Source organism: Papaver somniferum, chromosome 9, assembly GCF_003573695.1.
Source record: "Papaver somniferum cultivar HN1 chromosome 9, ASM357369v1, whole genome shotgun sequence".
In the NCBI taxonomy this organism is placed as follows: domain Eukaryota; kingdom Viridiplantae; phylum Streptophyta; class Magnoliopsida; order Ranunculales; family Papaveraceae; genus Papaver; species Papaver somniferum.
The window spans coordinates 99,888,199-99,912,896 of record NC_039366.1 but is presented as its reverse complement, the minus strand read 5'-3'; the positions used below and the strand labels follow the sequence as shown (position 1 = coordinate 99,912,896).

General features: G+C 36.4%; 2 protein-coding genes across 4 annotated transcripts; one reads left to right on the top strand and one right to left on the bottom strand.

Moving 5' to 3' along the window:
* The first annotated feature begins 4,287 nt into the window (after nucleotides 1–4,287).
* Nucleotides 4,288–6,285, top strand: LOC113312344. Its single transcript, XM_026561103.1, has 6 exons — nucleotides 4,288–4,303; nucleotides 4,393–4,600; nucleotides 4,691–4,787; nucleotides 4,874–5,370; nucleotides 5,474–5,564; nucleotides 5,746–6,285. The coding sequence occupies exons 1-6, from the start codon at nucleotides 4,288–4,290 to the stop codon at nucleotides 6,283–6,285; spliced, it is 1,449 nt and encodes a 482-aa protein (XP_026416888.1).
* Nucleotides 6,286–10,676: 4,391 nt separating this feature from the next.
* Nucleotides 10,677–22,259, bottom strand: LOC113311015 (D-lactate dehydrogenase [cytochrome], mitochondrial-like). Of its 3 annotated transcripts, none has more exons than XM_026559849.1 (17): nucleotides 21,798–22,259; nucleotides 21,559–21,659; nucleotides 21,277–21,325; nucleotides 20,985–21,077; nucleotides 20,594–20,708; nucleotides 19,487–19,547; nucleotides 18,946–18,982; nucleotides 18,812–18,873; nucleotides 18,047–18,143; nucleotides 17,040–17,114; nucleotides 16,249–16,357; nucleotides 14,356–14,465; nucleotides 13,472–13,534; nucleotides 12,630–12,709; nucleotides 12,286–12,416; nucleotides 11,533–11,576; nucleotides 10,677–11,114 (listed from the first exon to the last, which is right to left on the bottom strand). In XM_026559849.1, exons 1-17 carry the CDS (start codon nucleotides 22,179–22,181, stop codon nucleotides 10,944–10,946), a joined length of 1,782 nt encoding a protein of 593 aa, XP_026415634.1. In that variant the 5' UTR covers nucleotides 22,182–22,259; the 3' UTR covers nucleotides 10,677–10,943. The 3 variants fall into 3 exon arrangements, 2 of the variants coding, with proteins under 2 accessions (XP_026415634.1, XP_026415635.1); XM_026559850.1 differs by having other exon boundaries at nucleotides 10,677–11,063; nucleotides 21,798–22,258; XR_003341522.1 differs by having other exon boundaries at nucleotides 10,946–11,063; nucleotides 13,461–13,534.
* Between the last annotated feature and the right edge of the window lie 2,439 nt (nucleotides 22,260–24,698).

Genomic DNA, 24,698 nt, shown 5'->3' with positions numbered 1-24,698 from the left:
AATATCTGGGCTAGACTATTTTGTCTTCTTGTGACCAACCAAAAATACTTATTTTCTTTATAGGGAGGGGATCCCTTCACACTTCTATATTCACACTATCTCACATTTTGGGAGATATTTTTCTCGATAAAACATAAATGATAGAGTATATAAATCTAATATTTTGGGAATATGCTCGTCTAACAAAGCTCTACAAACTCACAAAAAATGAGCTCATTCCGAAATTTTAAACCTCACCATCTACCGATCTTAATTTTAATCGCTGAAAATTCGTTAACTTTCGATGGTTGATTTTCAAAGTGGTAGACGGTAGAGTTGTTTTTTTTTTGGGGGGGGGGTGGGGGGGGGGGGGGGGGGAACAAAAAGGTAACCAAGAAAACTAGTTATTGTCTACATTCCAGAGACTGGCAATACTAGTAGGTAAATTGAAACTTGTCCACATGTGTTGGGCGTTATGAGTGAGTGCACAGGCTGCCAGAGAGTGTGCAGCTGAATTAGATAACTTTGGAACATAATTGTAGGCACTTGCACTGTTGAGAGAGTTCATCTTGGTTATGATATCATTCTTCAATCTCCAAATCCTCCAAGGAACATTTCGTATTTCCCTTTTTAAGATTTTCACGACCACCTGATTGTCACCTTCTATAATGATGTTATTCACATTCAGCCAAATTGTTAGATCTGCAGCTAGGTTGAAGCCATCAGCTTCTGCAAAAACCACCGTATATGATCTTCCTAACCGATTTCCAGCCCTACAGCAGATGCCATCATTATCTCTCGCCACAGCTGCACAAGCATACACTTCATCTTTGGATTATAAACAGATGTACCCCTATATTTACACCCGACTTAACTATGTACCCCCGTTTTTTTCCCATTTACAAATATGCCTCTGTTGGATGTTTTCCATCCAAAAACGTTAAAAAAGTCAATTTCTCGGTCATATGTCCATTTATCTTGACCGAGATGAGAAAATGATGCCACGTATTTGTGAAAATGAGGCCACATGTTTGTTTATAATTAAGTATTACGTGTCACAGATCTCGGACACACATCTAGGTCTAGGAGATCCCTAAGATATCTGATGGTATCAACTATGTAACTATGGTTTTTCCGCCAACACGTGTAGTTACTTTGTTTTCTCCGCCAACACGTGTGGGATTGCTGGACCAGAAACGCAACACGTGGATGTGTGATGACCATAGATCTGAATTTCAGCACATCTCTATGAAAATTAACGGTGTTCGATGGAAGAGTTTTAGATGAAGATGGGGGAAAATAAGAGAGAAGCGTCATAATCTCGTAAACACTTTCTTCTTCTTCCCTTTTTTCCTCTCTGTTGCTCTTCCCCCTTCTCTGTTCCTCTCTCTTTTTCAGATAGAAACGTCGATTTTCCACTCTCTGTTTGTAAACGAGTAAGTAAATATGGTGAAGTTAAGACGCGGAAAGAAGAAGAGAGAAGAAGAAGAAGAAACCAGAAAAGAAGAAGAAGGAGAAGAAAGGTAAGTGAAAAACATCATTGGGTTCTTCTGTGTGTTCGATTGATTAAACTTTTTTCTAGGGTTTCTGTTTTTTTTTTCGATTTTGGGTTTGTTTGTTGATTTTGGGTTGCTGTAAATGTTTGATTTTAGGGTTTTCAGTTCTTAAGGATATGGGTTTTGTTTCTGCAGTAATTGATGATTGGGTTTCGATTGTGTGGATTGATTAAAGTTTTTTGAATAGATTTTAGGGTTTCTGTTTTTTTGAAGTTTAAGTTTCAATTGATATTGTGGTTTGAAATACAGTCAGTAGCAATGAAATGAATCCTAAAAGCATCAATTCTGCAACAACAAATCAAAAAATTACAGTCTTTAAGACCCATTGGGTAGAATCGAGTAAAGAGATGATAAGTGGTGGTTTACCTTCTTTGATTTTCAGTAAAGCTTCAAAAAGAGGCCTTTGATTTTTCCTCTTCAAATGTTGTAAATCGTCAAAAAAACCAAAGAAAACAAATGATTTATCATCAAAAAATATCAGTGGGTTTCCATTAATTTACGAAATTAAGCTAAAAAGAACGAGAGACATGCATTCAAATAAGGAAAACAGTGGGGGGAAAACAACATGAGAATGGAAATAAGATGAGAGTAGCTACCTGTATTGGTCATGTTAGGACTATATGTCTCTAATTGGTTGATTTGTGAGGTTAGTTTGAAGTAAATGATCCTTGTATATGTATGTTTGAGCTAATACTATGTATTCATTTGGTGCAGACCTGAAGTTGAAGATAAGTTTCCTAAGAGAGACATAAAGGTGAAGGTTATGAACACTGTGATGAGTTTTGAATTCAAAGGGTTGGCTAGAGCAGATATGGGTCTCCTTCAATTGAAAGAAAAGATCAAGCCCCTACTTAGATTGCAGCCTAATGAGGAAGTGGATTTAGTATGGTATAGTGACCCCTGTTTACCAGATTCATTACTTATTGAAGAAGAATTTTGGAGGTTTTGGGATAATGCAGAAGTACATGAGAATTGGACTACACTGCATATGCAAGTTATCATTCCACATGAGTATTCTGAAGGGTTAACAGAGGTAGCTATTCCACACAAGTATTTGACACCAACAAAGTCTTCAACACCAAAGAAACCAGTGAGCAAAACCAAGCAAATTCCTACAAGAACAAGTCTAGACTATCTAAGAAGAAGAACCAAAGTCAGGCAGCGAACAAGAAGTTATTCATTGACTTAGATAAAGAAGAAGTATATGTTCCTCAATTTACACAACAAACACAGTCTAGTGTAGCTGATAACATACCTGAAGAACAGTTTGAAACATTTAATCCTGACTTTTGGTTTGAAGCAACACAGGCAGCAAGCGTTGTTGAGGATGATCAGTATGTTGTACAACTTCCAAATGAAGAACCTGATGAGTGTCACCTGAGCAGGATTTAGAAAACTTCAACTGTGGGTATGATAATGAAGAACAACATGCAAAGGACTATGAGGAATTTTTGATGAAGGCTGCGGATGGTGGCTTGGCAGATAATTTTGATGATCCTAACTTTGGTGAGGTGGAGGTTGATAATGACAATGAAGGTAATGTTCTCTTTTCTTGGGTATTTGATTGTTTGTTTTGTTTTTGTTTTGTGTTTGTTATAGTATCTCAAGTATCTTAAAAATGAATTTTGTATGGGTTTTGTGTGTTGTTTCAGAGGATCATTATGGGGATATAGTGAGTTCTGATGGAGAAGATGAAGGTAATAATATGCTTGTTTAATTTGTTTCAGTTCATTATTGTTAGTTATTGTATTTTCAAAACAAGTTAAGATGAAGGTACTGACAAACACAATTTGTTTGTTTGTTTGTTAGGTGGACAAGAAAAGCTAAACCAGGTGGGCCTGAATGTAATGCACCTCACCAGTTTAATGGACCTCAAGCTAATGAGCCCTGTCCCACAGCAGAGTTCGAGAAAGAATATGCAGAGCACTTTAGGCAAGAAGAAGAGGAAGACTTGTTCCAAGAGGAGATAGGTGAGGAATTTAATCCTACTAAACTTGTAGTTGGTACCAAATATGTAATAAAAATGAATTTAAGAAACATGTTAGGCATTTGTGTAATGAATGGACATGAATTTGTATGGAATAAATGTGATAATAAGCAACAAAGAGCAGTATGTGTTAATTGTGAGAAGACGGAATGTAAGTTCTTTATATATGGCATCAAGCGAAAAGGTGAAGGAGACACCTTTACACTCAGAGGGTATAATATAGAACACAACCACCAAGGTCGTGGAGATGGGTACAACAGAAGTGCAATTCCTCCTTATGTAGCTGATTGGTACATGGAAAAAAGAAAGGAGTCAGGTTGTGATGCAGAAATACCTTGTCCATATGACTTAGCAGCACAATTTAAAAGGGACACAAAGGTCACCATTGCATACCATACTGCATGGAGGGCAAGGGTTATGGTGTTGGAGAAGCTATATGGGAGTTATGAGAAGAGTTACCAACAAGTTCCTAACTTTTGTGAAATGGTTAAGGTAATGTTACTCTTATCTCTGACATTATTTTTTCTTGTTAGTTGTTTTTGCAAATAATATTCATTTTTTTATTCTTGTTAGTTATTAATTCTACTATGTTGTATGCAGAGGAGAAACCCAGGAAGCCATTGTTCTTTCTCATATGGCACTCTAGACAATACTTTCCTTTCTTTAACCATATCATTTGCTCCTGCAATAAAGGGGTGGAAGGCTGGTTGTAGAAGGGTCATTGGCTTGGATGCTTGTCACTTGAATGGAAAGTTTGGTGGTGTGATGCTATGTGCAACAGGTAAATTCTTCTTTTTCTTCACTTATACATTCTTGTAATTCAATTTATATGTCATTTTGGATTATAATTCACTTTTTATATGCAATCAGGTCTGGATGGTCAGAATGGCTTAGTTATGCTAGGTATAATGGTGTGTAGGAATGAAACCATAGAAAATTGGAAGATTTTCCTTGGAGATTTGAAGCCTCTGGTAGATGAAGATGGTGTGCGTATCTGTTTCATCTCAGACAAGCAAAAGGGAATCTTGGAGGGTGTTGACTATCACTTTCCTTTAGATGAACACAGATATTGTTTTAGGTATAATGTGTATGATTTCAGATTACTATTCCCTTTTTCTTTCTAGATCACTTGTAATAATCCTATAATGTTTGAATTTACATGTGACAGGCACTTGCTTGCAAACTTCAAGAAGACCTACAAGAGTTTTAGTTTGCAGAATCATCTTTGGAATGCAGCTAAATGTTACAAGAAAAAGCATTTTGAGGTAATGCATAAGCACATTTCACTTGTTTAAGTATATTTCCTCAAAATTCTTAAGTTATGTAACCATAAGCATTGTTTTTGTGTTAGGAACATATGGCCAAGATGAAGGCTGAGAATGCTGATGCTGCTTGGTATCTCTTGAAAGAAGAAAAACCACAAACCTGGTCCAGGTCCCATTTCGAAAAAGACAGCAAATGTGAGCACCTTAATAATAACTTTTCTGAGTCCTTCAACAATATGGCAAAGAAGATGAGGGATAAGCCCATCTGCAAGTTAGGCCTGATGTATGGAGATCTGGTGATGAATACTTGGTATAAGAGAAGAAATGAGTCTGCAAAATGGAGAGATGGTGACATAGTTCCTAAAGCAATGAAGTTGATAGAAAAGATGATAGCTTTGAATCCTAATTTTAAGTTGGTTCCAGCTGTGAAGTACAAAGTCTATGAAGTGATTAGTGTGCATGAAGCAGTTTTTATTGTGGATCTTGAGAAGAAAATTTGTAGCTGTTTGCAATGGGAGTTAAGGGGATTTCCATGCCAGCATGCTGTATGTGCTTTGGCTCCAATGAGACCTAACTGGGCTGAGTTAGTTTCCTAAACTTGAACCCCTTTGTACATTTTGGTTTGTATTACATTTTTGCTTGGACATTGTTTAACCAAAGCCATTTTGTTTTGTTATATATTGTAGGTACTGTAGCCCTTACTACACAGTGGACTACTACAAGAAGACATATGCTCCTGAATTCAATCCACTAGAGGGTCTAGCTGACTGGATAGAGGTACATTTAATTTTAAATATTTTTTGTTTAAAATATTATATGTTTTGTCTTTATTGTTTGTTGTGCAATAAATCAGGGTAATAAAGTAGATTCCTTTAGGGTTTCATTGTACTAGTATAACAGCCTCCACAAGTTTTCTAACTCTTATCTTCTTCTTCTTCTTCTTCTTACTTCTTTGCAGCCAGAAAAACCAGAAATGATGAAGCCACCAGTAGACATTAGAAAGCCAGGCCGGCCAAGGAAGAAGAGGATATTGTCATATGATGAACCAAGAGGTCAGAAGAAGGCTAGAAGATGTAGTAGGTGTAAAAATGAAGGTCACTACTCATCAACTTGTGTTGGTGGTCCAGTTGGAGGAAATCCTAAGGGATTCAAGCCTAGAACATGTGTTGATGGCACAAAGCAGACAACAGTTGAAGCTCCACCAAAGAGAAAGTACAAAGCTAAAGCTGCTGCAAATTCTGGAGGTGCATCTGCTGCAAATTCTCAACCTTGTGCTAGCAGATCTAAGACGCAAACAAGCGTTGCTCAATCTTCCCAACCAGCTGCAACATCTTCTGCAAAATCCAAAGGTGTCATGAGAAAGGCAGGTGATGAATCTTGTTCTCAGCCCAGTTTCAGTCAGCACAACACCCATGTTGGATCTGTTAGCAACAACATAACCTTTACAGCTCCAAACCCAAAAGGAAAGAAGAGAGCAAAGAAGTATATGAAGCTTTAGATGTACCTATATTATGTTGAGTTGTGTTTATGATGACTCTATTTTATATTTGAATGTTAAGACAATTTCTGGAATGTTATGTTAAGACAGTGTAGAGTTACTGAAATAGATAGTCTTTTATTACTATTGCAGTTACATTTGCAGATTTTTCTTGAATTCCTTGCATACTTCATATACTATTGTTTCTATAACTATTGCATCTTACACAAGTTCAATTTGAGTTTGGAATTACAATTCTCTTTGGAGCACTGTTGATTGTTAAGTGAACAATTTTGAAAATAGTAAGGATTGATTGTCTTCTCCACAGGCTGAGACTTACACAAGTTCAATTTGAGTTTGGAATTACAGTTCTCTTTGAAGCACTTTTGATTGTTAAGGGACCAGCCACGTGTACACAACTTACGTGGAAGAATAGACGAGTTGGCAAGTGAGTTGGAAGATTTAACTGTTGACATGGAGGTTAACTTTCCGTTAGCCGTTTTCAAAAAAAAACGGTCAAAACAGGAGTACATTTGTAAATGTGGAAAAAACGGGGGTACATCTGTATGCGCCCAAAAAAACAGGGTACATCAGTATTTCACCCTTCATCTTTCCAATCAGCATCCACGTTGTTTGGCAATGGGATAATTGGGTGCAGTCCAGGATGTATGGGAGACTGCATCTGTGTTTTGATTTATCCCTGCCACTTGAGGATCCTCATCTTCAGTGAAATTATAATAGAGATTGTACCAATACAGAGCGGTTGCTAGAATTCCTTGCACTTTGGCTGTCTTGTTCTCAAAAACTTTATCACTGCGAGCTTTCCATATAGCCCAACATATTGACATCCCCATAACCAAAGACGACTCATTATCATTTCTGCTAAACAAGAGTTCCATTAGGTTTATAACAGTCATCTGATTATTTCCTTGTAATCTTAAACCTAATGGGGAGGCAAACCAAACAGCTTCAGCCAAATCATAATGAACCGGGAGATAGTCTATCGATTCTTCTTCCTTGTTGCATCCTCTTTGAAACAGCAAGACCATTATGTAAGGATCTCCACATAAACATTTATTTTTGGAGCAACTCGTTTCACTTCCCATAACATCTTCAAAGGGAAAGAGTTTTCTCTCGTGGCAGAAGACTTACCTTGTTGATCTTGAAGCATCTTCTGGAAAGATTGAGGAATGAATTTATCATGGGTAGTGAACTTCCAGATGAGTTTGCCAGTTGAATTTGACTGCAGATATAAGGATCTTCAAATTGTTGGAGAGCCTGTGCATTCCATTGACCTGTTGTGTCATCTAATAGTTCACTTACTGTTTTAAACTTCCATATTTCCACCTTCTGGATTGGATGGAATAAACCCTTGGATAGTGGGTATCCAGGGATCAGTGAAGATGTTGGTAGTCTTTCCGTTACCCACCAGCCAAAGACAACCTTCTTCAGTTCATTTCTACTGCCAAGCATTGCAACCCGAGTAGTAAAACAGTGTTAAGTCTTCTTAACTTCCCAGAATGAAGCCTCTTTCAGGTATTTGGCTCTCATTATTTGCACCGATAATGAGTTTTGTTCTTGCAGGAATCTCTATGACAGCATAGTAACAAGATCCAGGTTCAGGTCTGAGAGAGATCTTAAGCCCAATCCTCATTTTTCCTTAGGCATATTGAACCAGTCCCATCTTAAGAAGTGCATCTTTCTCTTATCTCTTGAATGGACCCACCAGAAATCTCTTATAATCTGGGTCAACTTGTTAAGCACAGTCTTGGGAATCATAGTTGTTGCCATAAAGTAAACATGAATAAGTGCTAAAACAGATTGGATAAGCACTGTTCTTCCTGCATGAGATAAGGTGTTTTTCTTTCTTCTTGACAGAGCTGCATCAAATTTTTCAATGAGAAAGTTATAATTAGAGACCTTGTTACCCTGTTGTAAAATCCTCACCCCTAGGTACTTTTCATCATTGGTCGTTCTTTTAACTCCCAACTCCTGGATGATTTCTTCAGCATATGTGTCTGGAACATTTTTGCTGAAATGTATTGAGGATTTTGAGTAGTTTACAAGCTTACCTGATAAAGTGTAATATTGCTACAGAACTGTAGTGATGGAGTTTATGGTTCTTGTGTCTGTATTGCCAAATAACATGATGTCATATGCAAACATGATATGAGAGACACTAGGAGCGCATCTGTTAATTTGATACTCACTATAAGATCCTTCCATTTTCATTTTGTTAATAAGACCTGATAGTGAACGAGCACATGTGATGAACAAATATGGAGAAAAGGGGAAGCCTTGCCTTATGCCTCTTTCCCCTCTGAATAGACCTTCAGGCTGACCATTGATAAGAATAGAGAAGGAGGAAGTCTTCACACAACTCATAATAAGAGCATGGGCTCTATTTGTGATGCCAATTTTCAAGAGATCTTGACTCAAAAATCCCAGTCCATTTTATCATATGCCTTACTCATATCCAACTTCAGAGCAAAGGAACCTTGAGATGTATTTGAATATTTCTAAGGCTGACTAGTTCTTCTCTATGAGATTGTCTAGAAATGGACTTAATCTGTTGGTGAGGATCTTGGTGACAACCTTATACAACACATTACAGAGAGCTATTGTCCTGTAATACCTCAGCTTCTGTATTTTTTTCTTGGGTATTAGGGCTAGATATGTGTGATTCAGGCCATGGGGAATTGTTGAATATCTGAAGCAGTCTTGAATCATGTGTACAACTTCTTGACCTACTACTTCCCAGCATTTTTTGTAGAATAAAGCTGGGTAGACATCAGGTCTCAGTGACTTCAGGGACATCTTCTTCACTACATTGAAGATCTCTTCTGCACTGGGGATTGAACTAAGATGTCTACAATCATCTTGATTCAATTTATTAGCATTCTCCAGAGCCAGAGCTCTAGGATTTACATTAGTATCATTTGTGAACATATACTGAAAATGATTGATAAGAGTATCTCTGATCTGCTCAGGATCAGAAATCCACTCATCATTTTGATTTTTTAAAGCAAAAATCTTATTTTTACTCCTTATGTGAATAGTAGAGACATGAAACACTTGAGTGTTTTTATCAATGGATGACACCTATTTTGATTTGTTTCTTTGTTGCCAAAACATTTTGTCTCTTCTTTCAAAAGTGATGATGTTGTCACGAATACATCTTTCTGCTTCCCTTGTGTCAGTCAAGTATGCAGCTGCTTGAAGATCAACCATCTTTTGTTTCTCTTCTTCAATCTCCCTTTTTGTGTCCCTAAAAGTTTTCCTGCTCCATTTCCAAAGCTTTTTCCCCAGATCAGTGAGTTTTGAAGCACATTTTTGAATTGTGGATGGTCAGTCCAATAAAAATTATACTTGTAGTTTGGTTTCCTCTTTGGGGGTCTTCTCATAGTGTTGAGAATAATGGGAGAATGATCACTCTCAATCCTTGGAAGGTGTAAAATTGCCGCATCGAAAAATAAGGTCCTCCATTCTGAATTGGAAATTGCCATGTCCATCCTTTCAAATATTGGAGTTTTGAGTCGCGTTATTTGACCAAGTAAAAGCAGGTCAGGCATATCCAAGGTCAATAACATCTCTTTCTCTTATCATGGCTCTGAATTCACCACAGCTTATCTCTGTATTTGTTGATCCACCTTGTTTCTCATGATGGTGCATTAAGACATTCAGATCACCAATCATGCACCAAGCACCTTCTATCCCTTCTATTGTGGTACTCATATGTCTCCAGAACCTATTTCTTTGAGGGTGTGCAGGGGGGTGTAGACACATAACAACTCCCATTTTGGCATTGATAGCTTGGATTCAATAACACAATTAATACTATTCTGAGAATTAGAAATCACTGATAAGTCAACTGAATCTTGCCAAAGTAGTGCAAGTCCTCCACTTCTACCATTTACAGGAACATAAACAAAAAGCGTAAACTTCAAAGAACTGCAAACCCTACTACCGTTTGTCTCATTTAGTCTTGTTTCTGATAAGAACAGTATCGAGGAATTACAACTACGAAGGAACGAGTTTAATGTTAGAACTGTCGTCTCGCTCCCTAGCCCACGACAGTTCCAGGGTTGTATTAACGTCGACCCTGCGACTTTTTAAGGCAAGTCGCCACAACCTCTTTAGCATTGCAACATAATTGCTCGAGTGGTGGGTCACAATCCATAGATTCAGTGCTTTGGTTGTTTGTGACAAATCTCTTCCATTGTGCGTACATTCTTGAGCTGAGTTTACTCAAGTCCATAGGTTGCTTTGGTAGAGCTATACATTTCGGAATTTGCTCATTTTTTGTGGGTATATAGAGTTTTGTAAGACGAACATATCCCCGAAATATTAACGTCAAATACGTTACCGTTCGGTTTTTATACGAAAAATAGTTTCTAAAGTGTGAGATAGTGTGAATATAGAAGTGTGAGGGGATCCTCCCTCTTCTTTATATTGGTTAGATTAGATGAAACAAGGGGAAAATTATTTTTGCGTAAATTACATACCGATAGATACATATAGCCGTCTTCACTGAAAATAATCGACGTGTTTAAAAAAAAAAGGACAAATGGATACCCTTTCAGCCGGGACAGACTCAACATGGCGGACAAATGAAGTATTAATGGCAGATCTAATTCTTGTATTACGCTCCGAAATGTAGTATCTGTCTGCCCAAGAGCTTAGAAACAAACATGTGGAGGAATGATTTTTCCTGGATTCATGATATTGTTCGGATCTAAAACCGACTTAATTTTTTTCATCGTCTGTAACGCCTCAATGCCAAGTTCTTTCTCAAGATACTGCAAATATATAGAAACAATCTTTTTAACAGATAGATGTAGAATCTTAATCTGCAATAGTAAATCATGTAAGAGTCAAAAATAGCATACACCAATGCAACTTCTGGATCCACAGATCAGTTGCAAGCATTTGTTAATCAAGCAATGTTAACACCACTGACACTATTGATTATATCAAAGGTCACCTGTCCTATGGCTGAAAGTTTCAAATGTTCTGTGCCATTTTAACATGTATGTCCGCACTTTCGATATTACTTAGGAAAGAAAACAAAAATGGTGCTACTGTCACCCTCTATTTTTTGTTTCTTCTCCTTTATTTAACTTGCAAATATATTTTGTTAAATAATATTAGTCAATCCTGTATGGTGAATTGACTGGGTAGGTATAATTAACACTATGTTGAAACTAGAACTTAACCCTATAAATTGCATGTTTTCGCGACTTTCAGGCAAACTAAAAAAATATATACCTTCATTTTTCCAGTGCCAACACCATGTTCTCCGGTACAAGTCCCTGTTAAAATAGCAGATAGTAAGCATGCTACATTACTATAGAATAAGGACATTTTTAAGACATTTTTCAGGACCGGAATTAATTGTAGTGCATAGAATAGCTAAGACTTTACAACAAACTCAAACGCATAACATTGTGACTCATATGAGTCAACAGTTTATAGCCGGTACAATATAACTCAAAACCAATAGGCAGGGCAGGCGTGGGTAGGTGAGCCTCGAGTATGAGAATTAGATAGAAGCTTGCTGCTACTTAAGAATTTAAGGCACACGCATGACTGCATCAAGTGGCTATGCTGTAAATCCCCAGACCTAAAAATAGTTCATGGTCAAATTCTTATGTGGGTGCACAAATGTCTATACATTTAAGACGACCTGCAATGGAACTGTTGACTGTAACTACACTAGGTTGGAATGAAAGCATATTGATCAAAGCACAAACAAAAACAGTCTAGTTACATATCGAACTTTCCTTCATATATATTTTCCATTCAGGTGAGTGATTACTTAAAGTAGAAACCCCTACGAAAAGATATACTGCAAAATCGAGGTACGCATATGCTCTTTTTTAATTTTCATCGAATATATATATTTAATAACTCTCGTCTGTAACTAAGAATATTTTACACCAAAGGTGGTTGCTGAGTAGATTGAAAGAGATTCAAGAAACACTATCAGTCCAAAAGAAACATGGAAAACTTATCCCGTACCTTGCATTTCCAAGGCATTATAGACCATCAACTGGTTTAGTTTTTCTGCTTCCTGTCTTTGCTCTTCTTTATCAGGATCAAACAGAATCAGAGCATGCATGTTACCGTCACCAGCATGAGCAATAACCGTGCTGATATTTCAAACAACAGGAAACAGAAAATCAAAGCGTTCAATATATGGAAATTGGAATAACCAACATACATAATTATCCTAAGAACAAACACCGCCCTCCAACTCGAGATCTTCCCCTTTTTCGTAGATGATTATGTACAATAGTTAAAAACTTTTAATTCAATTATTCAGTACCACAAGTGTAACACATATTCACAAGAAACTGGCATACCACACCAATGGTGACGCATCAATCTCCTTTTTACTCAGTGATATTAATTCCGCAAGCCGTGACAAGGGAACGCACACGTCCTGCAAGAAATAAGAAACAATTAGAAAAAGAAAAAAGGATAAAAAAAAAAGTTCCCCTTTTTAATTCAATCAGGTGAGCACCGGAGGAGTTCGATATAAAAGATATCACACGATAACTTAGAATTTGACCGTGTTTACGAATCACCAACCGAAAACAAGAATTTTAGTTTAGCATGTCAACATCCAACCCTTGGAATCACATGCTATAATCTTAATCAGTTTTTGCATTTTGCTTTTAAGCATCCTTTTGTTATATATAATATAAGGCAAAAAATGCACATCAAAAGAAACGAGTGCATGCAGATAGATGGTAAATGCTGGTCGAACCCATTAAACAAATAAATAAAGGACTAAATAATCTAGCAACAAGGTAAAAGAAAGGATTTACAAAGTAGTTAAACCAACAGAAAACTAGGCACCTGGCGTCTTTTGTCATTTCAAGCTTATAGAAAGACAAAAAACATAGAACCACAAATCAGAAAACGTAAAAGTTCAGTACAATCATGAGTAACGTTCTTAATCTGGTAAATAACCTAGAGTAAGTACAGGAAACTATAACTTTTCAATGGAGGAGGCATAAGTTTCCATCAACACAAAGCATATGATTTATTTATTTTTTTGATAGAAAAAGCATATGATTAACTGAGGTAGTTCTGAGACGGGAATATGAAATCTCAAAATGCAAATTTGCCAGCATCATTTTCAAGGAAGATAAAATAGCAACAACATTTGATTGAGAAAACTGGATTACTTTAAACTGACCGAGATCATTGCTTCAAAATCAGGTTCCATTGCAAAAAGGGCCCAGAGAGCTTCCTTCCTTATCTAAATGCAAAAGAATCACCATATTAGACAACTTGTAAGAAATACAGTGTATCTCAGGTGAATGTAATAACTAATCATTTGATTATTTTATCAAAGCGAGCATTCAGAAGGTTAGCAGTTGTTATATGTCATTGATACTCAGCTGCTTGTCAGTTAGACTTTCGGAAGTCTATTCATTATTTCGGTAGCTAAAACTGAGGCTAACTGATACTAGTTTTCTTAATGGGAAAGCTGCCAGTTATTTGCTTGTGAAGACAAGGGAACATGTTTTTCTTGTCACAGAAGAGCCGTCTTCATTTCTTGTCAGTCAACATGCCCATCGTGATTTGCATGATGCATAAAGTCTTTCTGTTGGAAACTTGATGCAATGCTGGTTTCATAGTGTGTAAGAAAACACTTGCATCCTTAAGAATGGTATGGTTTTATTGTTTATGTGATAGATATGAAACGTCGATAACTCATATGATACAAAAGATGCTTCAACTTTTAGTATTGCTCTCTCACCCAGATTCTAGTCTGTTGAACCTAAGTGGATAACGGTATATCTTGCTCATTGTGGTTTACCAGGCTTGCAGCTTAATTCGTGAAGCTAAAGAAATAGGTACCTCCAGCCATTTTTGGGGGAGTAAGAGCTTCATATTTCAGGCTACTTGTTATCTGACTGGCTGGCCCTAGTTACGCTGACTAGATATGATCATTCTGGACGACAATAATCAACAAGTAATGCCACATGGTAATGTTATGGGAATGAACGGGTAAGTATTAAGTCAGTACAAAATAGAATTAAGCATTTGCATGTGTTAGTAAATTGTAATATCTACCTTCCAAAGTTCCTTCTTTGCTTCAGGTTCTTCAGAAAAAACAAAATCAGAGCCATTGTGCTCCGAAACAAGCTTTTGAACAATAAGTGTTTGCTCACGAGAATATGCCTCTGGAAAAAATAAAACAAGTAAAACCGATAAGCAAATTTAATGACTGGAGAAAGTGACAGAAGAGAATTTTGTGTATGGGATGAAAGATTTTATGCATCGAACAGATGCAATCACCAGCGAAAATGAGCTACGTGCAAATATGAACTAAAACTTACGTGAAGGAAGAAATATTCGATAAATCATCTTTGAAGGATTAAGTAAACGACCTACTTCGAACCACCCAATACGAGATACATTACTAAATATTCGTCAAAAAAATACAACTGATTTCACAATCGTCTTGATTTCATTATTTTCATCACATGCGATCTAGTTGCTTCCAACATTAGAAACATTGACATACTTCACACAGTATAATATATATATATATATATATAGGGGTGGGATCGGCTCACAGTCTTGGTTTCACAGAGTTTGTCACAGACTCCCACGGCCGTTGATTGTTATCACCTTGAATGGCTACGATGAATTGACAAAACAAGCGGATTTTTAGAGTAACCCACGATCCGATTTGATATGTAACAAACTTTTGACTTTTTTTTTATCTCCTCCTAATCATTCTTCCACTTTCTGTAATACTCCATCAAGATCAAAAGTTCATCAGTTGATGAAACTTTTATTTTGTTCACTATGGAAATTGGAAAAATCTTAAAATCTCGAAAATTTATCATGTGAATAATTATTGGGGAAGAAATGAATGGTTTATATTCCCTCAATATAAATTTTGGATCGTTGAACTCTTTTCTAACATCATGCCTGCCAATATATTTCCAGTTTTTCAGAAAATGATCTGATTTCTGTTGCTTTTCTGCAATTAAATGGACACTCAGTATACTTTATCAAACAAATCAGTATAATTATTTCTCTAACAACACCAGTTATTGCTGGAACTGAATGTAGTAGAATCTTAAAAATTCTACATTTCAAACATAATCCAGTGAACCAACATAATTGTAAGTTTAATAATTCGATTGAAGAACAAGAGAAATGAAATCTTAGCATAATGAATCGAATTGTTTATCTAAGACATTAGAGTCTCTAAATATAAAACCCAATATCCTGATCCCCAAATCAAAACCCTAAAAATGGGTTTCAAAATCAAAAGAAAACAAACAAACAAAAAAACGTTTAGCTAAGCAAGAAAAATCAGGATCACTTTTGGTACTCTAAACTTTTCTCAGTTTTCTGTAGTGAAAGAAATCAAGGATTTCATCAGAGACTGGGTTTGATTTCTCCTATTGCAGAGAAGGAAGGAGAAGCTGTTTGATGTAAGAAAGAGATAGAAAGTAAAGATATTTGTGAAGTTTTCATCGGGTCGTGGATACTAATCACAACCCACGTCTTTTTATTTTAATCTCAACCGTCGGAAATCTCTGTATCCTTAGGCTGTACGAGGCTGTGACAAACTCTGTCATTTGAACTCTGTGAGCCGATCCCTCCCCATATATATATTCTTAAAAGGGTAAAAGATAAAGGACGTTCGAGTGAATATTGTTTAAATAAGTTGGACTGTAGGAGCCACAGAACATAGGTCGTGCAACACACAGTAGAAAATGGAACAGAAAGATAACCCCTATAAAACATTATTGTCTTGCACACAAAAAACACATTCACGAATAACAATTAATACTGAATCATGAAAATTTACGATATGCGAGCAGCAGTAAAATGATTCAGAAGGATCTGAAATTCTGGTAATCTGGTTTGAGTCAATTTGGATTAAGAAAACTAACAAATAATATACGCAATTCGAAAACGTCTATGTAACCAACCATCTCGTACCTGTGCCTATAAATTCAAACATCAGAGTTGGAAGCTCTGGCAGATTTTTCCCATTTGCCAGATTGATGGCCTTCACTTGAACCTCATCCAAGAGCTCTACTCTAGACACCTACTACAAGCAAAGCAGCCAAATCAGTAACATGTGCCCATGTAATCCAAGAACATAATAAATCAACAAAATCCTTGTATACCCCGTATTTTTTTATATGGGCTGAAGGCCCAAACCGACACTTGGGAATGTACATTGTGGATATGGGCTGATGCATGCTAAATTATTTCGAAGATCAACAAATTACATTGCTTTAACAGAAGTTTCCGATCATATGCATAAACGATTTATAGACAACTTAGGTTCCTTAAGCGATCAAGGTAGAGGTTTACTACTAATACAAACTTACAACTAACACCACATTTTTCATTGCATTAATTTTAATTTGTATTAGATAGAAAACCCCTACCTCGATCGCTAAAAAGAAATCCAAGTTTCGTATGTGCATTAATACCTCGTAGTTTTGTATATGGGCTGGAAAACTTTAATCTAGATAACCACACAGGTATTGCTAGATCTCTTTGATTTCCGATAAGTGACAGAAAACATATTACGGCAGGTATAGACATGCGATATCAGTACCTAATTGAAGTATTTACAAGAATCAAACATTTGGCCCTGGACTCTCAAACTCTTTGAGCCCCGTACCACCTAAGAATCAACTTGGGCAACAGGTCTCTAGCTAGGAAGAAGAAGAAAAAAAATGATTATCGAGAGTTGAGAGTTAAAGCTAACACTTCACCTGTATCCCAGATAGCATAGTAGCTATGGCAACATCAGCTGCATCCTTAACAGTTGGAAAATTGCACATTGCAACCTGAAATAATATTGAAACATGAGGTGAAGGGCGAATTTATTAGCATATGTGAAACATAGGCAGCAAGAAGACATCAAGTGGACAATTTAGCAATCATGAAAAGACCATCCGACATTTTTGCATGGGACTGTTTTAAGCGGCTGTTTAATTAAAAAAATCAAACCGACATCGGATTGGGATATCAACTTTGAGGTTCTCAATGTTCATGGTCATCCAAGGTTGCATATATTTGCTATTCATGACAGACTTTGAAGTCCAGATGCTGATGGATGCAATGATAGAGCTAGAGTTTTAAAAAGAATTAGAAGTAAATAAAGCCATCTGTGGTGTAATAGAAGTAAATAAGTCCACGATGTGCAGCTTACAATGCTGCACCACTAAATTGTGTCGACCACAAGACGGAATCTTAATCGTAACAGATCAACTACTACCCACACGGGATACTGAAGAAAGCGCTAATATAATGAAAAGTTTTTACACTCCTAACAGGCATTAGTAGCTCGATATGAAAACACTTCTCCAGATAGAGAAAATGTGCAGGTCGCTAGTCAAGAGTGCAATATTAAAAGAACATGAAAGCTCTTAAGAATCTCCTGAAAATAACTTAAGCGGACACCTCAACATGCATTTAAGCTTCACCCATACAGTCACTGATCTCTTCAAGAAGCCTGCCTTCTGGGATTCATACTTTCCCTTCATTACAATATACATACATAATACCGATAGGGAAGCATGCGGAGACGTTTTCCATAATTACTAAGAAGCCTGCCTTATGTTTTCCATAATTACCATCAATTTTGAACTTCAGGAATATGGAGCTTCATCGCCAATTTTGGAATATAATAGGTTAGGAAATAGATGCAAGTACCTAACCTCAAAATGATAGGGAAGCAAACCCACCAAATAGTGCAAACTAGGAGAGAGAAAAGTACCACTGAGTGCTGAGGGATCTTTTGTAGTTTTAGAGTGACCTCCGTTATCACGCCCAAGGTTCCTTCACTTCCAATAATTAAGCGAGTTAAATCGTACCTAAACACACATAAGCTTCAAAGGTAAGCAATTTATATCTAAAACCAGCTTCCTGAAAAATACATGAACCAGCGTACTAGAAGAACAGGTGGTTTACAAATCTGAAAGAGATAATAGTACACGAGAAGCATTTTATTTGATTCCAGCAAAAATTCAAGATTGTCTTGCAGACTTGCAGTAATGTCATGTCAACAGAAGAACTAATGGCCAACAGGAGTAGGAGAAGAAAATTACTTACCACAGCAATCATTATGCTAGATTCCCTACACAGATGACACTATCGTGTCAATATAGGTAGGATAGCCAGAGGGCTCATCCAAGACCAACCCTGATTTCGAGTAGTTTTCAGACACCGAGACCAACGTTTCCAGCATAAGATTAGGAAATCCTAACGGTCGTAAATGGGTAGGAGTTGTCCACTGGGACCTTAAGGTCCCTGACCATATAGAAACTTGTGTTACTATAGCATATAACCTAATTACGCCAACCTTGGAGCAAACTTTTAAAGACAAAAACAAGGCCCAATACTTTGTATAATGAATTACTGAAAATTAAAGTATAAAGTGCGGAGGCCATTAATAAAATAACACCGTCTGTTTTAGGATTATATCTTACAACTTGCCAAACAAAAATGTAGAAGAAAGTAACATAAAGATATAATAACATACCCTGCAGCGCTCTTCCGAGCCCGGTTTCCGGTCTTCACCACATCCCCGTTAGCAAGGACTACCTAAGAAAAGAACCACAAATTAAAAAGTGGCTGGACCAATAGCAGCAGGAACTAAAGGAGGAACTCCCGAACCTTAAGACTTATGACATTATCGCGCATAGTCCCATACCTACAAACTGAGAAAACTACATCAATAAATCCAACTAATTTAAAATATGACAATGGTTCAAACGGTACTTTTCTAAACTAAAACCAAAGATTTGATGTGATCTTCATATGTTAAACCCCTATAATGAAATCAACAAAAAAAGAAAAAAAAGTGATAAGTCTCATTAGGTTCATAAGTTCAGAGTTCTGTATGGGTTACTAATTTACTGAAGAAGTAATCAGTATGTCGAGAATTCATTTCATTAGGTTTCAGGTGTTTCAACATACTTCAGCTGCTATGAGGCTTCAAAATAAGGTATGCAGTGTTAATGTTTTGTAAGACTATAAAGTAAGATTTTAATCCTAGGTTATCAAAGTAGCTGACCCAATTTGACAAGAGAAAGGGTAAGATTAACTAATGTGATTAATGTCAAAGATTTCTACATCAGCACACTCCTCAGAAGTATCCACGGCTTTTCCCGTTTAACTTAAATGATAGACTTAGGAGTAAATGTACTTAATATACCTTACGGCTAAAGAGCCAGAGCAACGTGTCGCACACATGCCACCGATGGTTGCACCAGGTCCTGCTCATAATCAAATAGAATAAAAGAGATCAAACATAACGCAACTGATTCACTGTTCCAAAGACAATGATAAAACGAAAACCTAAATAGCTAGTTAAGAAGGATGCAATCAAGACAGCACCTTCAAGTTGAAAAAATTGATCATGGAAACTAGAAGTGCTCTTATTTTAACATGACATCCTAGATTGATGCAACAAAGCAAATCCAGATGGCATAAGCTCACCATACTAAGGCTGTAATGGCCTAGTGGCATTCATGGAAATTGAGAAAGAGAACAGTATATGTCAAATGTCGCAACACTTTACAAAGGAAAGAGATCAAACATAACGCAACACTTTACAAAGAAAAAACATTGATTGTTTAGAAACCACAGGGTAATCACGAAAGGATGATTTTGGTGAGACAACCTACTCTAAAATGTATAACCCCGTCAAGGATTAATAGGAAACTAGAAATAATAGTTAAAAGAAATTTTTTACTTATAATATAGAACTAACTCTTTACTGGGTATAAGTTCAGGGTGGTCCCCAAAGTGAGAATGTTATATGGTGGGTCTCACTACAGAGCGAAGTGTTTCTCCTCTTTTCTATTTTGAATTCTGTACCCCAACAGGATATGAACAAACTCGAGAGCCACGACAACCTCTCCGTTTTCTCACCCGCCGATGTAGTGACAACAATGAAGAATTTTGGCATTTGAAACTAAAACAGGTGAACTGATTTTGAGATGGATGAAAACAACATGAAGCATAAAATTCCTAGGAAACAAGATAGGGGAATAGCCGATTTCCTTCTTGCTCCTACGTGTTGTTTATCTTTTTAATATAACAAAATAAGAAACATGATCACTTCTCTAGGATTGGGAATGAACGTAGCATATTTCATTTTCAAACATGCACTAAGCTTTGTTCAACTATAACATAATTTGGAATACTCTTTGTTGATTCATCAGGTATACCACTATACGCAATTGAGATTTGACCAACCCTTTCTTTCTTTCTTTGTTCTATATGAAATCCTATGATGAAGTGTAGTTAAGAAACTCACCCGGATCGAGGGGGGAAAACAGACCATAAGGCTCTAGATATTCATTGAGCTCCATCCATCCAATTCCAGGCTCAACCACAACATCCATATCCTCTATATTTAACGATTTAACATTCTGTAGTCATAAAAAATTCAAAAGAGGCAAATGAGAGAGAGGATCACTCATGACTATGTATTGCAATCCCGATGGCACAATCATACTCAGTTTCAAAGCAGTAACTAACGAAATATCAACTTATGTAAATGACTTAAAAAGCAAAACCGATGCCATCTATCAAACAATCCTTGCTTTTGAAGAAGCTAAATGCCAGTATAACAAATTCGAAAAAAGGCAAATAGAAATTAGTTAAAACATTCTGAGGGAATTTGTAATGAAAGTGCAAACACTTACTTTCATTAGTGTCATGTCAATGCATACACCCCCATTAGGTGCCAAGGTATGACCCTCAATTGACGTAGCTCCACCATATGGTATGATAGGAACCTGCTTGAAAAAGATTGACAATTCAGCTAGAACTTGAGATGGCATTTTTTATCCATACACCAGGACCCTAGTAACAAATACGAAGTATAATGACAAATAATAGATACACTTTTAACATGAGGTGAATTTTTAGTGTTTTTAAAGTAGCAATTACATGCAAGACATTCTTATTTGTTCATTCAAAGGTAAAGACCAGAACCTTGTGATTGTTGCAGGATGCAACTATCTTGGAAACTTCCTCTTCAGACCTGCAAATAGAATATAAGCCAATGCAAATGGGCAATAGAGGCAACAATCTTTTCACTTCCATTATCAGAACAAATAACGATCTATCAATTTTTTGAATTATTCCTATAATTAACTTATACCGTCTACACCCAAACAAAAACCTGAAAGCCTTCAAAAGAACTGCAGTTTTTTCAAGCTAGCAACTGAAAAATTAGTCCTACAGCATACCCAAAATGAAAGAATCCACTAACACCTTGGAAAAACAACAATATCCGGGATATTTAGAGCTTTGTGAAAGCTGTTCTGTGGTTTTCCATGGAAATATCTCTCTTCGTAATCCCTTGTCATATTATCCTGTACAATTACAAATCAACAACACGAAATTTATCCATACAAATCCAAAAACCCTAAACCAATACTTGAATATATATATATATATATTCCAGATAAGTAGAATAAGACAATTTAAAATCTAATAGTGTATATAATTACTTGACAGATAGCTTCCAATTCTTTGATAAGCTCTTGAGGGATCTCCTTAGAATTACCCCCAACAACATGTTCAGTACTCCCTTTGCCTCCATAACGAACACCATCAGTGACATTAGAATCACAAACAGAAATATTTCTCTGAGAATCTAAGGAAAATAATCCAGCAGAAAATGTGAGTGCAAGAGGAAGTAAAGAAGACGACCATGAAAAGTAATGTTTGTTTCCTTCAGTGCTAATAATCTTCTCTATAATCGAAGTAGAAGATAATGTTGATGGGGTTTGAGAGATGTGAGAATAAGTATTGTTGAAAGATGATGTTGTAGTTCGAAGAGATCTATAAATTTGTTTGGAACTAAACCGAGTGAACCAAGAAGGAAACGCCATGGAAAAATGAGAGACTCGAATTTTCAGGGACAGAAATAATTTTTCTTTATTCCGCTTGTGATAAATACCAACTTTGAGTAGAAATGTAAAATCAGTTATAAGGGCATGTCTGATGGCATAGACTTAGAGGGCGTCATATGGATACACTTGCACGAAATTTTATCAAAACTTGACTCCTACTACTCTTTTTTTTTTATTTTTTTTAATTTTTAAATCAAGGATAACAACCAAAATATTTTTTATTTTACTTTATTTTTTTGAAAAAACAACAACCAAAACACTAATAATCAAAAACAAGAGAATGCGCAACATTGTTCGTGATCTTTTTGACATCAACAAAATCAATTTCTTCAAAGATGTGTTAGCGAATGTGTGGTTTTGTTAATTTGAATTTTCAGCATTTTTTGTTCTTTAGAATGTTTATCATAACCAGAGCATCCCCTTCCACAATGATACTCGTGAACCCCATGTTCAATAGCAAGTTCTACAGCCATCAGCGCTCCACAAGCTTTGGCTTCAATAGAGGTAGTGAAAGTGAAAGCTTCAGTTTACAGCCTCTGAAAGAGCTACTATTGTCTCTCACAATAGGCGAACAAGCAAATTCTTTTGATCCCCATACTCCTTCAGATTTTATTTTTACAGTTCTACCATAAAGAGGGAACCAACGCAAGATCTTATCTTCAAGCAAAGTTTGTTCAGTGATATAAGATCTTTGTTCCTCTAGGGCTTTCTCCAGATTTTACCGCTACATAGCCTCTAGAAGAATACTCTGGATCCTTGGCTTAATGTTGTTGAATATTAAGTTATTCCTTGTCTTCCATATGGACGAAAACAAGCATGATCCCATTCTGAATTTTGTGTACTCACCTTCATTGTTTGAAAGCTACATAGTTACAATCTCCTTTACAGTTAGATTCGGGTACTCATCAATGCTTAAGGACACAGGAGTCGCAATAAGATGGCTTGAGCCAAATAACAATGGAGAAGAAGGTGACTAATTGCCTTCTTATCATTGTAGCAGAGTTTGCGGTCATTGTATATATATTTTGAATGGACCTGGCCATATTGTTTGAGACTTCAACTTCAATGTCTCTACATGAACATTTATAATTCTTTGGGGGATGTTCTTAATTTTCCAAAATTTGCTCCAAGGAAAATCAATTCCAATGGCATTAGAAGTTGATGGCGCTTCAACTTTCAGGGATTTTAAGAAAGATTTAGAGGAGAAAGTGCATTTTGGATGGTCCGGCCACAACAATGTATCCTTTGCATTATCCTCATTATTTGGGACATAAATATCGTTTTTCTTGTTGGACTCATAATCTATTGAAAAGTGGGTGCAATTTCTCTTCATCCCGAAGTTGGAGTTTTCGATGAAACATATCTTTTACGCATGTAATATCTATTGGAGTTTCAAGTCTAGGCGAAGGCTTCATATCTGGCAAATTTGGTATCCAAGGGTCTGCCCAAGTAGACGAAAGTTTGGAACTTTTATTTACCTCCCAAAAATGATGACAATTTAGGTATTTAACATTCATTATTTGGACTCAAAGACACTCCTGGTTTGTAAGGAACCTCCACGCCTATTTGGCGACGATTGCTTTGTTGGGATATTGAATAGGTCTAATTCTCAGCGCTCCAACATCTTTGTTAGCTTAAAACTTATCTTATTCTATGAATACACCTTTTTAGTGTCTCTAGAATGACCCCACCAAAAGTTACACATTGTTCTTGTGAGTTTCGCAATTGTCTTCTACGGGATAATTGACATAGCCATGAATAAAGGATAAATCATTCCAAAATTACTTTTAATCATAACTGTTCTGCCAGCATGTTTACCCCATTTTTGTGACATCAATTTGCACCTTTACCCTAGCATATTTTCCTCATTTTTTAGTTGTTTGAAAGTCTATGAGATTAGATTTACCTACGTCTTTTATAATTTTGAAAACTTTAACATAATTCATCTTACTTATAGGGAGACTGTATATATGAATCCAGAATAACACATACTTGAATTCGTACTCATGGGGAAGTAAATTCTCTTGATATCTCTCTGTGATCATCAAATATTCATTAACATGCCAAGGAATCCCATGTAGAGTAGCTTCCAGATCACAAAGGTGTTGGAATTTAGCACCAGAAATTCCTCTACCAAGATCATTGATGTTTAAGAAACTTGGTGCTCCGTGCCTTTGAAATAACATCATTTAAAATTTGAAGATTATATGTTCTTCCATAAGTAAACTTAAACAACATTTATTTAAGAGGTTCAGTTGGTGTTTCATGTTCATCATCTACATCTACGAATGTTAAGGTTTGTGGTTTTTCCATAAGAGTTGTCATTCTCTGTAAAATATCTTCAAAATCTGAACTATTTGGATTTGAAATACTTATTTTTGCACCACCACACTGAAAGGGAGATGATGTAAAGGAGAGATAATTGAGGATAAAAAAGAGAAAAGCTTGAGAAAATCACCCAGATATGACAGAAAATTGTTCCTTGTTGAAGAAAAA